Raw genomic sequence first — 17,009 nt, 5'->3', positions numbered from 1 at the left:
AAGTCAATGTATGAAGAAAGAACATCCAGTAATTGTTTAAAAGATGCAGTTATTGCCACAGAAAGAAGAAAAACCTTTAAAGGAATTAAAGGACCTTCTTTTCTAATGACTCTGAAATCCAACGATTATGTCAAATCTTCTTCAATTGATTACATGCATGGGGTTCTAATAGGAAAATTATTAATTAAATTATGGATTGGTAGCAGTCATAGTAAGGAAAAGTTTTCTATTTCTTCATATGTAGACATTATAGATGAAAGATTGTTGAAAATAAAGCTACCATCAGTCTTAACACGTGTTCCAAGATCCCTATCTGAATATTGGAAAGCATCAGAAATACGATCCTGGTTTCAGTTTTATTCATTACCTGTGCTGTGTGATATCCTGCCTGAAGAATATTTTATGCATTTTGCCTGTTATGTGCAAGGAATATATTTATTGGCATTTGACAGTATTTCTCCTGTCGATTAACAGAAAAGTCAGAGCCTTTTATCATACTTTGTACATATGTTTCCATCTTTATATGGAGAACGATACGAAACATTGAATATGCACTCCTTGCTTCATTTTACACAATGTGTTCAAGATCTAGGACCCCTGTGGGTATATTCTTGTTTTCCGTTTGAAAATATAAATAGTGTTCTTATGGAGCTGTTTCATGCATCTCAGAATATTGAACTCCAAATAATGTAGAGTATTAATGAATCTAATTCACCTTGCCGATAAAATGAATCATAAAAAACAATTCTTCAAAGGCTAACATTGGAACTTCTGCTGCTTCCTTCCCGATAGGAGCAAGCAGTAATATCACATTGTCAGATACTTTGTTTGATAAACTTGTGAATGAAGTAAAGTTTTTTCCAGTTAAAATCTTGTCTTACAAGAGAATTTCATTGCGGGGAAACACACTGCATTAAACTGCTTATACAAGAGTGCAAGTGAGAAACACATACACTGTTAAATATTATGATTTGGTTCAAAAACAGTTCAAGTACGGATGCATAGCTCATTACATTCTTGCAAAGAAATGTGAATGTGTCAAAGAAATTTGTATGTGTATTCTACATTGATAGCTGTTATTGGAGAGTTGACCCCCACCCCGAGTTGGAATTACAGGATGATCTATCATTAATCCATAATTTTTTAAGTGTAGATGTAACTCATATCAATATTGTACAGAAAAAAAAAAACAATGTTCAATTGGTTGATGTTACGAAAATACTTAATGTTGTTGTATTCATAGACATTTTTGGAGATGATGGAAAAAAGTTTGTTTGTGATTTTCAAAATGTAAAAGAATCTGATTGAAGCAAAATATACATATATATAAATTATATTATGTAATTACATCTACTGAACTAAAAATCAAATGTAAAGTAAGAGTTCTGTTATGTTTTGTTTTTTCGACACATGCATATGGGATGCTTTTCTTGAAAGAAAGTAATAACTTACTAATAAGGGTTAAGATTTTAATTTCAAATAATTTCAATTTTTATTATAGCAATACAAGAGAGGGACGAAAGATACCAGAGGGACAGTCAAACTCATAGATCGAAAACAAACTGACAACGCCATGACCAAAAATAAAAAGACAAACAGACAAATAATAGTACAGATGACACAACATAGAAAACCAAAGACTAAGCAACACGAACCCCACCAAAAACTGGGGCTGATATCAGGTGCTCCGGAAGGGTAAGCAGATCCTGTTCCACATGTGGCACCCATCGTGTTGCTTATGTTATTACAAATCCGGTAACTAGTCTAATTCGGTAAGTAACATTCGTGAAAAGGAAGGGTATTGTAGTTACGACATAAGGAACATATCCGATATCATCTGTGAAACGGTTATTCCATAACGGTCAACACACTCGTGATGGCGTCCGTAAAATTTACAAAGGGATGACTTCAACTTCACCATTTGGAACTCTTGGTTTAATAGCTTCCTTGTGAGCAGCAATCCTCTATCATGGAAATCATGATAGGAAACACAAGCCTGGGAATATCGTATCAATTGGGAGATATATACTCCGTATGCAGGCGCTGCTGGAATGTTGCTACATAGAAATGGAAAGTTCACAATTGGGAAGCTGAAATCATCTCTTTTGTCGTAAAGTTTTGTTTTCAACCGACCCTCATTGTCAATTTCTAGATGTAAGTCAAGATATGAGGCAGACTTAATTGTATCTGTAGTATCCTTTATCTCTAGTTCGATGGGATAGATTCGTTCAACATAGTCACCAAATTTTGTATTATTTAGTGAGAGAACATCATCTATATAGCGGAACGTAGAGTTAAGGGATATTGCTAACTTCTTATCTTTCTTCCTAAGTGTTTCTGTATGAAATCAGCCTCATAATAACAAAGAAACAAGTCGGCAAGAAGAGGGGCACAATTGGTTCCCATTGGAATTCCGACAGTCTGTTGAAGAATACGTCCCCCAAACGTAACAAATATTTTGTCAATCAAGGAATCAAGCATCTTGATAATGTCAGTTTCAGAGAATTTTTTGTTTGAATCAAAATGATTCTTTACAAAGTAGGATGTATCCCTCCCCAAGACAAGATACTTGTATCTACGTTCGCCATTCTTTTTAATGAAACAAAGTAATACCAACTCTTTCAATTTGTCTTTTAGTTTGGAATGGGGAATACTTGTGTAAAGTGTAGAAAAGTCAAATGTTTTAATACTATTGCAAGATGAGAGAGTCTTAGATTGTATGTACTCTAAAAGATCTTTGGATTTTTTTAGGATCCACATCTGATTCACGCCACCTCTAGAATAGGCAGTTTCACAATAACTTTGGAGCCCGGCTTTGATTGCTGATAAAATAGATGTTAATAATTTAGAAAGAGGTTTCGTGGAGCACTTGGAAGACCCAGCAATATACCGTTGTTTGTAATAAATACATAGATGTACAAGCAAAACATGTCTCGTGGAAATTAGTTGTTACTGTTCCAAGGAAAGGCCTCAGGGTAAATAAGTTTTTAATGTCCGAACAAAATTAATACATCTGAGTCTTTTAGAAAGCAGGGAATTCATGATTTTTTTTGTGGTCTTCTGCAATATTTCTGAGAACAGAGAGTTTATGATAAACTCTTTAGAAAATATCTTGCAAACATAAAAATATTGCTTAAGCTTTCCGCAATCTTTCCGCGAATAGAGATTTTTTGTCAAACATTCTTGCATACTTCTTGCAAACATAGAAATATTGTTTAAGCTTGTTGCAATCTTTCTGCGAACAAAGCTGTTATATGTAAAGTTTCCTGCAATGTTTCTGCAAATATTCAGTTTTCTGCGAGTTTGCGACAAGCTTGCTGCAAAAAACTGCAATGTTCGTAAGAAGGTCGCAGCTAGCTGCGAACTCCTGCAAACATTGAAATTTTGTTCCTGCGAACATTTTTGTTTGCAAAAAGGTCTGCCGCAACTTTGCAGCAGACCTGCTGCAAACAAAATCATTCTGTAAGGGTAGACACTCAACGGACAAAGTACATAAGCAAAAAAGAAAGACAAGAATACAAAATTAACCATAGCACAATAACCCAATGGCAGGATGTATACGTAACGAGCCATGCCAAAAGGATATTACCAAAAATGGACTAAACAGTGAAGGTTAAAAATTTACAAGTACAAAAAAAGAACACTATACCACGTAGATAAAAGATGAACAACGTCAGTACTTAGAATCTTATACTTCAAGACAATCACGTATTATTTGTGAAGTTGATACGGAATATTTATCAACAAGGTCTTGGTATCTTAACCAATCTTTAAAGACCCAAATGTTGAAAAACACTTGTCCTACCTCCATGACAAATTTGTTGTTGTCCCCGCAGATAAAGCTCCCAAAAGCATCGTTTTTGTGTGTAAATCACATTACATAAACTGCTTGATAAATGAATTTACAATTCACTTGGAAACTCAACATATACACCCACGACACTTACAAAAGAGGAAATCCTGGATAATCATATGTCTGTTCTATGTTCCTTTGGAATTTCAACCAATGATGAAGAACTGGATCCTCCATGATTGTATTGGATACCTAAACTACATAAGTGTCCATAGAAACAACGTTATATTGCTGGGTCTTCCAAGCGCCCCACGAACCCTCTTTCTAAATTATTAACATCAATTTTATCAGCAATCAAAACCGGGCTTCAAAGTCATTGTGAAACTACCTATTCTAGAGGTGGCGTGAATCAGATGTGGATACTAAAAAATTCCAAAGATCTTTTAGAGTACATACAATCTAAGACTCTTTCATCTTGCAATAGTATTAAAACATTTGACTTTTCTACACTTTACACAAGTATTCCCCATTCCAAACTAAAAGACAAATTGAAAGAGTTCTTCCTGCTTTGTTTCATCTAAAAGAATGGCCAACGTAGATACAGGTATCTTGTTTAAGGGAGGGATAGATCCTACTTTGTAAAAAATCACTCTAATTCAAACAAAAAATTCTCTGAAACGGACATTATCAAGATGCTTGATTTCCTGATTGACAATATATTTTTTACATTTGGAAGACGTGTTTTTCAACAAACAATCGGCATCACCATTGGAACCAACTGTGCCTTTCTTCTTGCCGACTTGTTCCTTTATTCATATGAGGCTGACTTCATACAGGAACTTCTTAGGAAGAAAGAAAAGTAGTAAGCAGTATCCTTTAACTTTACTTTCCGCGATATAGATGATGTTCTCTCGCTTAATAATTCAAAATTTGGTGACTATGTTCAATGCATCTATCCATCGAACATGAGACAAAGGATACAACAGATACAATTATGTCTGCCTCATATCTTGACTTACATCAAGAAAATGACAATGAGGGTCGGTTGAAAACAAAACTTTACGACAAAGAGATGATTTCAGCTTCCCAATTGTGAACTTTCCAATTCGATGTAGCAACATTCCAGAATCGCCTGCATGCGGAGTATATCTCCCAGTTGAAACGATATTCCAGGTCTTGTATTTCCTATCATGATTTCCTTGATGGAGGGTTGCTGCTCACAAGGAAGCAATTAAACCAGAGTTCCAAATGGTGAAGTTGAAAACACCCCTTCGTAAATTTTACGGCTTTGTACTTGTTTTGGCTTTCATACTTTTTTCATCTGAGCGTCACTGGATGGTCTTGTGTGGACGAGACGCACGTCTGGCGTATTGAATTTTAAGCCTAGTACCTTTTGTTAGCTATTATTCATGTGTTTCTTTGTCCTATATGTTCTCCCATTTATTTGTATTGTGGTCCTGTCATGTGATGTTGTCGTTTTTGTGTTGTGTTTGACGTTGCCATTAAAGCGGGAGGTTTGGCATGCCACAAAACCAGGTTCAACCCACCATTTGTTCTTAAAATGTCCTGTACCAAGTCAGGAAAATGGCCATTGTTATATTATAGTTCGTTTCTGTGTGTGTTACATTTTTAATGTTGTGTTTTTGTTGTGTCGTTGTTCTCTTCTTATATTTGATGCGTTTCCCTCAGTTTTAGTTTGTAACCCGGATTTGTTTTTATCTCTATCGATTTGAGTTTCGAACAGCGGTATACTACTGTTGCCTTTAATTACGAACGCCATCAAGAGTTGGCTGACCGTTATGGCATATCCGTTTCACAGATGATAGCAGATATGTTCTAAATGTCGTAACTACAATCCCATCCCCTGTTCCCCGAATGTGACCTACTGAATTAGACTTATTACCAGGTTTGTACTAACATGAACAACACGACGAATGCCACATGTGGAACAGGATCTGCTTACCCTTCCGGAGCACCTGAGATCAACCCCGTTTTTGGTTGGGTTCGTGTTGATTAGTCTTTAGTTTTCTATGTTGTGTTTTGTGCACTGTTGTTTGTCTGTTTGTCTTTGTCTTTTTCTTTTTTTGCCATGGCGTTGTGAGTTTATTTTCGAGTTTGAATGTCCCTTTGGTATCTTTCGCCTCTCTTTTCCAATGAACTTTTTAAGAAAAAAGAAAGACGTTCTTCGACATTACCTTGGCTCATCAATTTTCTGCTCAGACACGTTTTATAAAGTCTGAGTTGCAGCTGCAAGCTCTTGAATACTGAATGAGTTAGGGAATGTATAACCGATATGCAGGTGAGGATGGTATATTGCTGCTAAGGTGGGGGAAATTTATAATTTGACGTCATAATGTCTGAGGAGACGTTATAAAGCTTTCTTTTGTCAAGCATAAAACTTTCTGAGGGAGGGAGAAAAGACCAGTAATAAACCAATAATCTTACATTATAGGTTTTCTGTGTACAAATATTGTCAGCCGCTAGACACAATGTGAAGCTTATTTGCTAATTCGCTGCACTGACTCGCCAAAAAGGTTCACATTGTGGCTCACGCTTGATATTTTACGATACATCAATGTGTATAAAACCCGATAATCTATATTTACTTTCCTCGTTGAGGCACATTGATAACAATATCAAAGCTACTGTAGTAGATGCTTTAACAAACGTTTAAGGGCCTTGTTTGACCTATAAACTGAAGTAACACATACATCTACCAATTTTTTTAAAAAATTGATACAAGACAAATTATTCACTATATTGTCTTTAATATACATAGTGTACAACTAGTATGGATGTTATCGATGTTAGTACATATATTATTGTGATAACAAAGGTTAAAAGACAGGATACATATAATTATATGTTATCTTAAAATCTTTGATCGTATATATTATTGTGATAAATATCATACTTTAAATATAAATAATGTTTCTGACGTTGATTCTGACATTTGTTATAAATTATATACATTTAATTATACCACTAAAAGAAAAGGTTCCACATTCCCACTCCAATGGCTACTTGAATTCAGATAATTATAGTGTTTGTCATAAATCTATCAAAATCTACTGTCAAATATCAGCATATATAGTTTTTTTCTAAATACTTTTTTTCTTTAAAACTTCCTTCAAACTTCTTTTATTGGGATCAATATTTAGATTTGAGAAATACTAACAACCTTTCTCAATACGATATTATGCCACAATATGTTATGTTTGAAGATGATGACATGTGTAAAATAAAATTTAGTACTTATACTTTTTATAAAAAGGGAATCTCAGGCAAAACAAATTTAAACAAATTTTGAAAAGAATTGAATATTTTTACTACAGTCAAACCTCGTTATGTCAAAGTCGAAGGGACTGGACCAAAGTATTCGACTTATCCGAGGTTCGACTCATCCGAGGTCGAGTGTGTCGTCTTAAATTTGAAATGCATGAAATACGGTATGAGATTTGTGTAAACGAGTTATTTTGAACAGTGTGCCTTTTTTCGATATGACACTTTATGATTGTGTATTCAATCTCCATATGTGTTGGTCCTTCATAATAATTAAACACACAAGTCAGATAGAAATCATGCATAAAATAAAATCAATAGTTAAACAAATATTTACAAAGGTCAGTCACTATAAATTATGAAATCAGTTGCGGAATGAAACAAGTTCTGAACGGTCTCTGATGAGGTCATCTGATAAACATTAAATCATTATGAATTTATCATAATTGTCTTCATCCTTTTATTTATTGTATTTAATGAATTTCAATTCTAACAATTCATTTAATCTTGGTTTGGGTCATTAAAATTCGTTTCGATTTTATGTCAGGTGAATATGTTCAACACACTAACGTTCCGCTTGGACGATCAACACAGGTGTTAATTACCGGTCACCATAAACATGTCATTTTAACTGTTATACAAACAAGTATGTTTACTCAGCTTTAATCTCTTTTGAAAATGATTAGGTTACATAAGAATTACATCCGATTTGAATTTTTATCATTAGGTCTGCATCTTTCGAAAATTCTTACTTTCGAACTTCGAGACATTGGGGTCAATTTACATTAATTTTACATCGACGGGACTAAAAAAATTTACTCGACTTAACCAAGTATTCGAATTAACCGAGTTCGACTCATCAGAGGTAATTATGCATTAATCAAAAGGGAATTTTACCAGGACTGAGAAATTACTTCGACTCATCCGATTTTTCGACACAACCGAGTTCGACTGTATTTGTTTAGCAATTTCAATAAGGTAAAGTAAGCTCAATGTTATCAAAGAAAAATGCTTTCTATAATTCTACAGTTCATCAACAGTCCCTTCTATTGTGAAATTAACTTGATGGTGAACACACTGGTCTCCCTGATTCAGAGAAATCTTTATTCGCAAAGCCTTTTGGAATAGGTGTTAAGTCAATTCCAGGGAAAAAGTAAAGGTCTTTCCCTTCACAATATTCCAATAAGGCAATTTGTGCAACAGTTTTCTTTTCTTCTATCACACTTTTTCCGCCTTCTGTTGTCTTCTTTGGTACTACAGCTTGAGCGAGACACAGGTTTGCCTGTAAAGGTCAAGTGTAAAGTTAATATTTCGAATGAAAGGTAACACTTATACTCACAAATTCATACATACTTCTAAGTTTCAGTTTGGTTTTATTTTGATCAGCTCTTCTAACGTTTTTATTAGGTTTTAGATTTTCAAATATTTCGGACTCAAGCTATTGATTTTTAAAAATAATACAAATTTCACATTAATAAAAGAACAGAGTTCCAATGTCCCCCGTGTTGCACATATTTTATCTATCCAAGGTACAAGGGCAATAACTAAAAAAAACTCTTTTTTTTTTCTTTAAAACTTTTAATCAATATCTTAGAGAAATGAAGGCTTCAGAGCAAATGCAATGCGATTTCCATTATAATTAATATTTCCAACGGCCTTTACTCGTTAAAAAATCAATACTTATTTTCGAAAGTGTCAAAGACATTGCTGATATAAACCTATGATATAAGTTTCATAAAATTCTGGCAAGAATTGAACATATTAGAGTGCTAACCATGCAATTTTCCATGTAATCAATATTTCCAAGGGGAATAACTCTTCTAAAGATAATTGATCAGCACAAATCAGGGGCTTAGCTAGACTAGAAATGAACTGTAGGCACAAATCGGCATGGGGTCTGGGGGCGGGTTAAGGCCACCAGTGGGTCCTGGTAGGGGATTCAGGGGGGCGAACCCCCCGACGGAAAAGGTTTCAGCATTTCTAGATGCAAAATTTTCGATTTCGTTGTACACAAAACATATAATTTACTGGTAATTTTATCATGAAATATACATGAAAAAAGTTCTAAGTATAATTATTAATTTAATAATAACATCAGACTGATGAATGACTGTCCAGAAACGGTTTTCAACATTTATATAATATGCAAATAAGGACAATGTAAAAGTTTAAACATAAAATTAACCATCAAAGTCAAACTAATAAAGCACTAAATTTTCAGAGTAAACCATGATAAAATCAAAACGTTTAAACGAAGTTAAGGCGTCTGTTTTTTCTCACTGAAAATTTGTCAATAATTTCTGTGATATTCACACTTCTTGCTCGGTGAATGTGTAAAATTGACAAGTTTGATAGCCTTTCATTCCCCATAGTAGCTCTTAAGTAGTTTTTAATACGGGGCATAGCGCTGAATGAGCGCTCACTAGATGCTGAAGAGACAGGCATTGTAAGAAGAACTGTCAGAATTGAATAAATGTTCGGATATAAATCCTTATTCGTAGCATTTAGTGTCTCTAATAGTTTCTGTAGACACTGACCGTCTACCATGTCCCATCTTGTTTTCCATCTAGCTACCTCGTCATTAAATGCTTGTCTGTCCCCAAGATCTATATGGAAGGTTTCGAAGATTGAGTTGGTAGTCTGATCGGTTAAGGTTTGGAGCTTTGAAGGAATAAGGTACTCAGCGTAGAATCTACCTTCGTTCTTAATCACACGACTTGTTATTACTGTAACTAGGTAATCAAGAAAAACCAAGTAAAGAGACACTCTCCAATATTCCGAAGGGTCATTAATTGGATGATTCTGTCGGTGCATCTGACGTCCAGCTCGCCTTGGAATACTGAGAGGAATCTCGAATTCCTCTCCAACTTTAACTGCTTTCTCAAAAATTGCTGTCCATACATTTGGGTCAGTCCGTTCATTATCTAACCTTTGGACTACTATTCGAGCTTCCTGCACAGCGTCTAACAAGTTGATATCAGTTTTTTGAAAATAATTTGTGAGCGCACCTGTTGTACTCAGGAGATGTTCAGCTACCACCAGTGCTATCAGAAAATCGAATTTCAAAATTGCGTTAATATATTGTGCTGCTTTATCATCTCTGTCATCCTTCAAAACCTCCAATGATGACACAACAAAAGGAAATGCATTGAGAAAAGTAAACAGGGAGTCTGCTCGACTCGACCATCTAGTTTCGCAAAGTGTGCGTAGCTTTGTGCGTCTGTCCAGTTGTTCTTTAACGTTTTGATTATCTGATAGTTCCTCAGAAAAAGCTTGAAGTCGTTTTGCAGAATAATCAAAGGAAAAGGCGATTTCTTGTACAGTTGACATCATGTTACGTACAGATACATCTTTGCTGCTGTGTATTAGAGCAAGGTTCGAGGAATGTGCCTAACAGTGGATATAATTTGCTTCTGGATTTAGTTGAATGATCCTTGCTTGTTCACCGCTGTACTTGCCTGCCATGTTTGCAGCCCCATCATAGCACTGTGCACGAATTTTGTTAATATCAAGTTCGAGATCAGCTAGAAATTGAACAATAAGATCAGAGATGGCAGCCCCCTTGACAGACTCGGCATGTCGAAAGCCTACAAATTCCTCTCTTATTATGACCGTGTTGTTTTTTTGACATCCAAAAAACGCAAGCATAATGACATTTGTTTCTTTGTTGCCTTGTCTGTACACTCGTCGGCAATGACGGCAAAGCAGGGTGCACACTTGCACGCACCAATAACTTGATTTAAAACCTCTCTTCCACATAACTCTACTAACTCATTTTGAATGTCTGGCGAAGTATATTTTGCCCTTGAAGCAGCACTAAATGCTAGATGATCTGACAATATATTGTCTGTTTTTGCTTTCTCGTGCAAAATTGCAATGAAGTTGCTCCTTTCTTCAACGTGACCCCGCAAAGGTATATTCTGCCTTCCACATAACAAAATAACTTCAATTATTTTTTCTAGTACATGTCTATTTGTTGCGATGTTCATTTTATGACTTGTGGATATCATACTGGCAATTGAGGAACTTATTTTCCATGATGCCGAGATATTCACCGCTACTTACTACACATCCTTGGTGTTGGGCTGAGCTCTCGTGCCTTTTTACAATTAAGGGAAGATTCTTCCAATCCGAAACAGGCGTTTTTGAGAACGACTTTTCTTTACTGTCTTTTGACGAGAAAAGCACACAATGTGCACAGTAAAGTGCATCAGTTGATACCGAAGAGGGCATCCATGGATGATTTTGAAGCCAGGAACTTTGAAGTTTTCTCTGCTTTTGTCCAAACACCCTGAAAATACGAGTTGTTATAAAGATGATCATACCCGTATGAAAATTTCAACAGGAGTTCAACTGGACTCATTCTGGACTTGAGACCTATTCCTCTCTGACTTTGAAAAGTCCAGTCTGACATGAGCCGTACACGTACTTTTTCTTATACTTGGGTTATTTGCCAGCCGGTATTTTCTTAAAAGTCCAACCGCACTTTTTGTAATGCTTACAAGAAAATAAACACGGCTGGACTTTGAGGAAATTTATTCCTTTCTGTAGAATGATCAGCAGGATTTTTGTCTTAGAAAATTTTACATTCATTTATGAGCAGGAATTTAGACTTAGAAAATTTTCATCAGCCAAATCTACCCTTACAGAAATAAAAAGTTTGCCACAATAGATTCTGTTCTTTGAAAGGAACAATTCTTTCAAAATGTAAAACAGTTAAAAATGAAAGTTTGCAAGTAATTAATAATAATGATAAAATATTTTTTTGCAATATATTTTTAGTTCAAACTATAAGATGTGATACTTTCCCTAGATTTTCAAATCCATTAAGAAATATTTAACATAGAGTGTTGATGGAAAGTTAAAATTTAATTTTGGTGACTTTTGTTTGAATTATATCCAAGTTAATATGTTTAATATACAGCAATTATTTAACATTTCTACTTTTTTCATAAAAAAAAAACACTAGCAACATCTGTTACAGGTCAAATTTATACATTTTCTAGTATATTTATATTTAATTAGATGAATGCATAAAATTAATAATTATCATTCATTCTTAAACATCAATTAGAAACTTGAGCCATATAACAGTGATTTAATAGCAGTTAGTCTTGTAGAAATGTGCCATCTGTTTTCAATTAACCTCAGTCTGGACAGGTCACAGGAAGTACTATCTCCACAGAGATTGAGGCCATATGTGGGAGAAAAAATTTCGAAATACATATTTCTGCAATTACTATCACTTTTGTTAAAAATTTCACAATTAAACAAATTAATAATTGATTTTCTTTTTTTAATATATCACATATTCAAAATTAAGGCACATGCAATTAGCCATAAGAGGAACATTTAAAACAACTCCTTAACATGTTAAACAACCTCATGTATTGCAATACAACACAATTTGAATTTGGAATAAACAGGAAGATTTGTCTTCTTTCTTGAACAAAATGAGAATTTTATATCATTGGATGTAAAGCAAATGTTTGGAAGTAGTTCTTTTCACATTAAATAGAGAAGATGGATCCTTCTGACTGGCATCGATGACAATTTAGGAAGATTGCTGTTTGTATGTGTATTCTGGTAAGTACAATAAATTGAATTCCACCATTTTGGTGATATTATCTGATATGCTCTTTTTATTCAACATATTAATAAAATAATTTCAATATCATAAATAGCTTAATTCTTATATTTGAAGAGTAAAAAGAATAAAAAACCTACATCAAATATTTACATTCAAAGAGAGCACCTGTTCTACATATGAAAATATGGTTCCTCTACAAAGGGGGTTTAAAGATAAGTTAGATTAGATTAGATTCATGCAATAATTTTCATCTTGTCTGTTATGTCACTGTCACTTCCTGTTTTGAATTGTTGTGTAAAAAAATGTATTGTTATATTTTTTATTCCCTCTGTATTAACATGAGTAAGGAATGGTTATTATTTGAGTTGTTTTGAAAGTTTTTTGATTTCTACACTTTAAGTGATTTTCAAAGCCAACTTTATTTTATTTTTAGCCACTTTAAAATTATTTAGGCTATTTAATAACCACAAATTTTTAGAAGTTATCATTTAGCTTCTCAATTCCCCATTTCTTGGTTTTGCCAGTAAGACAGTACAAAAAAGAAACAGAAATAACCAGTATATATGCATAATGTCATCTGTTTTTTTTTCTATTTTCAGATTATAGCAAGGGATGCATGATGCAAATTAAATCAGAAGAATCAACCATCTGAAGAAAAACTGAGCAGTGGCGGATCCAGGGGGAGGGTTCCAGGGGTTGAAACCCCCAATTATTTTGACGATCAATGCATTTGAATGGGGACATATGGTTGGACCCCCTCCCCCTATCCTGAGTTAGGAACCCCCCCTTTTGAAAATAGCTGGATTCACCCCTGCTGAGATCATCTTTAAAAGTCAAACTGCACTTTTTGAAGTCCAGCTGGACTTTATAGAGTTCAGCTGAACTTTATAGAGTCTATATTTTTGCCAGAAATGCCGGTTGGTTTTTTTTTCAGACATACTTTTATTAAAGTCCAGCTGGACTTTATGCACCGGACTCCTGCTAATTTAAATATTTCAAGTCGGTTTACGGCTAATTTCGCTGAAAGTCCAGCTGGGGTATCTATTATAAGCAATTCAAAGAAAAGTCCAAATGAATATTATAAGTACGGTTCTCAGTACGGCTGCAGTATGGCTTCTGTCCGGCTGGAGTACGTGTCATGTTTTTCATACGGGTATGGTTTGATAGTTGCCAATGAGACAAATATATCCACCAGAGACCAAAGCTCGAGGATGATAACATCTACCGTTATTACAGGTAATGGTACGGTCTTCAGCAATACGAAAACACATAATTAGATATAAAAGGTTCTTGCATGACAAAATGTTAGTTTCTGAGTAAAAGTTGTAAATCGAAACAATCAAAGTAAATCTTAATGAACAATACAAAAATCTACAAATATCCCAAATACAACTCAACAGAACTCGGAGTGGAAAATCAAATTTAAATAAAAATGTCTGACAACTGATAGACAATATAGGTACATAATTGAAGGTAGATACGTGCAGCCAGATATGTGCATTAAGTCATTAACGCAGTTCAATCAGAAATTTCCCAGATATTTTATTGTACAATCTGCATTGCCCAACAAAGCCTTTCATTTATGTTTTAAATCCTGTTTAAAATAAAAATCGCAGCAGGTAAATATTATTCTTATCTAACAAGGCCTTTATTTTCTTTCTCTTTTTTTTTTTTTGGGGGGGGGGGGGGGGGGGGAGGGGGGGCTGACTGGGTGCACGTTTTTCTGTTTTTAATTGATACGTTAATTTTCTTGAAGAAAAAAATCTGTTGCCAAGAAGGCAAGTGAAAAAATTGTTTTCGTCCCGAGAAAAATATCATGCCCAACACAAATTCGGTTGTTTCAAATTTTGTTCATACTCAAATTCAACACAAATTGAATTTAGCAAATTATATATTTTCTGATTTATGGACCTACCTGCTTGGGAATTTAAATAAGTGAGGGTCATTCCATTTCGTAGACAACAGTTTTTGTTTTATTAAGTCATCCATATCAGATAATTTAGCAATGTCAGGGAATGAAGGTTCATATTTGTTGATTAGACTAAGAGTGAAATCTGAACTAGAGCTAGAAGGCTTCAAATCAGACGTAGCTGTCCCTGCTTCACCTAAGTCAGTCTGGCTCTCATCCATTGCAACTGTTTCTTCCTTTTCGTCACTTTCCGGGATTTGTTTTGATACCGGCGGCGTTTCACTTTTGACTTTCTGGAGATTCACTTTGTCTTATTTTCTTAAACATTTCGTCTATAGTTCTATTTTTTAGTTTGGGTTTTTCTTTGGGTTCTGACATTTTTCACAACTGAATTCAATTATTGTCTGACTCGATCTCTATAGTTAAAATATGGTTAACTTAGTTACTCTGCACATCAATTGTTCTCTCAAACTCCCTTCAATCATCAACAATAATCAGGACATACTAGATATGTATAAACAGTGTCGTTTGACAGGATGATTAAAGAGTTGTGACGACTTCGCGTGCATCTTGAAAGGGATGGGGAAGGAATCTAAAAGTAAGATGATTAAGGCCATAAAGAGTAAAAAAAAGTTTAGAATGAAACAAATTGCGTTGTCAATTTTTTCAACTTTTTTTTTTTTTTGAAAAAATAATGTGTAGGCACTTGCCTATAGTGCCTAACGGCAGCTACGCCCCTGCAAATTTTTTAACTCGTCAAAGACATTGGTGATATAAAACTAACTATCACTTTATTCTGATATTAAGTTAATATTAACCTTTTTCTGTATACTCATTTCTTGAAACTAAATTGATTTTCTGTTATCTTCATTATTTGCACATTGAGGCTCTCATAAGAAGTATCCATTAACAGACACCACTGTGTCTAAAATTACTTAATATATTAGTTTTGCATCACTATGCAATATACATGTTAAAGGAACTATTTAACATAAAAAAAAACTATTTCATATAAATATGTGCATACATGTTTGAAAGGAGGTACTAGAAACAAATTTTCAAAATTTGACTAAATTAAATATGATACCTAAGATATCTTGATAAATGTATAAGTGTTCTTAATCCGAAAATTTTGCCCACCTTACTAACATGTTTGCCATATTCATGATTAAGACTACGTGAGCAAATTCTTTCTTATGCATCATCCTTAATTTAGTCAAATTTTGAAAATTTGTTTCTAGTACCTCCTTTCAAACATGTATGCACATATTTATATGAAATAGTTTTTAATGTTAAATAGTTCCTTTTAAGTCTAGTAGATCTTGTCTTGCCAATCATTTTTGCTTATCTAAATTTCCATCTATCTATTATAATCTTTCAGATATAAGGCAAAAACTAAAAAAAATGGTACAAATTGTCATTAAAGGGCAAAACTTTAATAATGAGTTGTCAGGCGATTATCCCCATATGACTTAATTGTAGATCTTCTCTTGCTGATTAGGTTTGATTATTTAATTTTCTACCTATCTATTATAATTTTTAAGATACAAGGCAAAAATGCAAAAAATTGTCTTGAAAGGGCAAAAACTCCAATAAGGAGTCGTTTGACAATTTCAATTTCAGTAGTGCTCACTTATTTGTAGATCTTGTCTTGCTGATCAATTTTGCTATTTAAAAGTTTCTTTTTAATCAATTATAATTTTTAAGATATAAGGCAAAAATTCTTTAAAACATATCTGCACCCGTCAGATTTTCTCTATCTTAGCCGGTTTCAAAAAAAAGAAACCCCTATGTTCTATTTTAAGCCATTGTGGCCATGTAGGTTTGCAAGCAGGGTCATAGGAAACATTTTGAAACTAGATACCCCAATGATGATTGTGGCCAAGTTTGGTTAAAATTTACCAATTAGTTTCCGAGGAGGACGACAGACGACAAATGATGAGACAAGCTGACTTAGACCTATGGGCTAGGTGAGCTAAAAATTGTCATATTTTCTGAAATCAGAGGCTTAACTATCTCCTGAGTGGGAAAGTGCAAATCGTTAATATAGAACTTGACCTTCATTTTGTCATCAGTAACAAAATATTGAAATTGAAAACTCATTTTTTAAACGGTTTCTTAATTATTGCATGAAAACAACTGGAACCACCCTATGCAGACTTACAAACCCAATTCAATAACTGGACTTCCATAGGAAAACTCCATTAAAAACTAAGTTTGAGCAACACAAATCCCACCAGAATCCGGGGATGAACTTAAGTTCTACAAAAAGGGTAAGTTGTTTCTTTTACATATGTTGCATCCCGTGTAGTGATATGTTGCATTCTGTCACAATTGAGGAAGAGGATAGGACTGTTCTATTGACAATTGGAACGAGTAACTTGAACACGGTTGAACCAAGTGGTATACACAGAATTATTTGATTCCTTCTCTAA

The 17,009-nt window shown here is 34.2% G+C and overlaps 1 protein-coding gene across 2 annotated transcripts in view; it reads right to left on the bottom strand.

Annotated features, from left to right (window-relative positions):
- Positions 1-17,009, bottom strand: part of LOC127720207 (uncharacterized) — a 76,108-nt gene that overhangs the window by 2,684 nt on the left and 56,415 nt on the right. Inside the window, exon 15 of one of the 2 annotated variants that reach the window (XM_052226683.1) lies at positions 6,542-8,357. The exons of the other annotated variant lie outside the window; for it this stretch is intronic. Within the exon in view, the coding sequence (XP_052082643.1) occupies positions 8,133-8,357 (225 nt within the window). The 3' untranslated portion in view covers positions 6,542-8,132. Of the gene's footprint in view, positions 1-6,541; positions 8,358-17,009 lie in introns of those variants that run through there. 2 annotated transcript variants of the gene reach the window in all.

This window comes from Mytilus californianus, unplaced genomic scaffold (assembly GCF_021869535.1).
Source record: "Mytilus californianus isolate M0D057914Y unplaced genomic scaffold, xbMytCali1.0.p SCAF_11, whole genome shotgun sequence".
In the NCBI taxonomy this organism is placed as follows: domain Eukaryota; kingdom Metazoa; phylum Mollusca; class Bivalvia; order Mytilida; family Mytilidae; genus Mytilus; species Mytilus californianus.
Note: the sequence above shows the minus strand (reverse complement) of the source record. Positions and strands in the feature narration are given on the sequence as shown.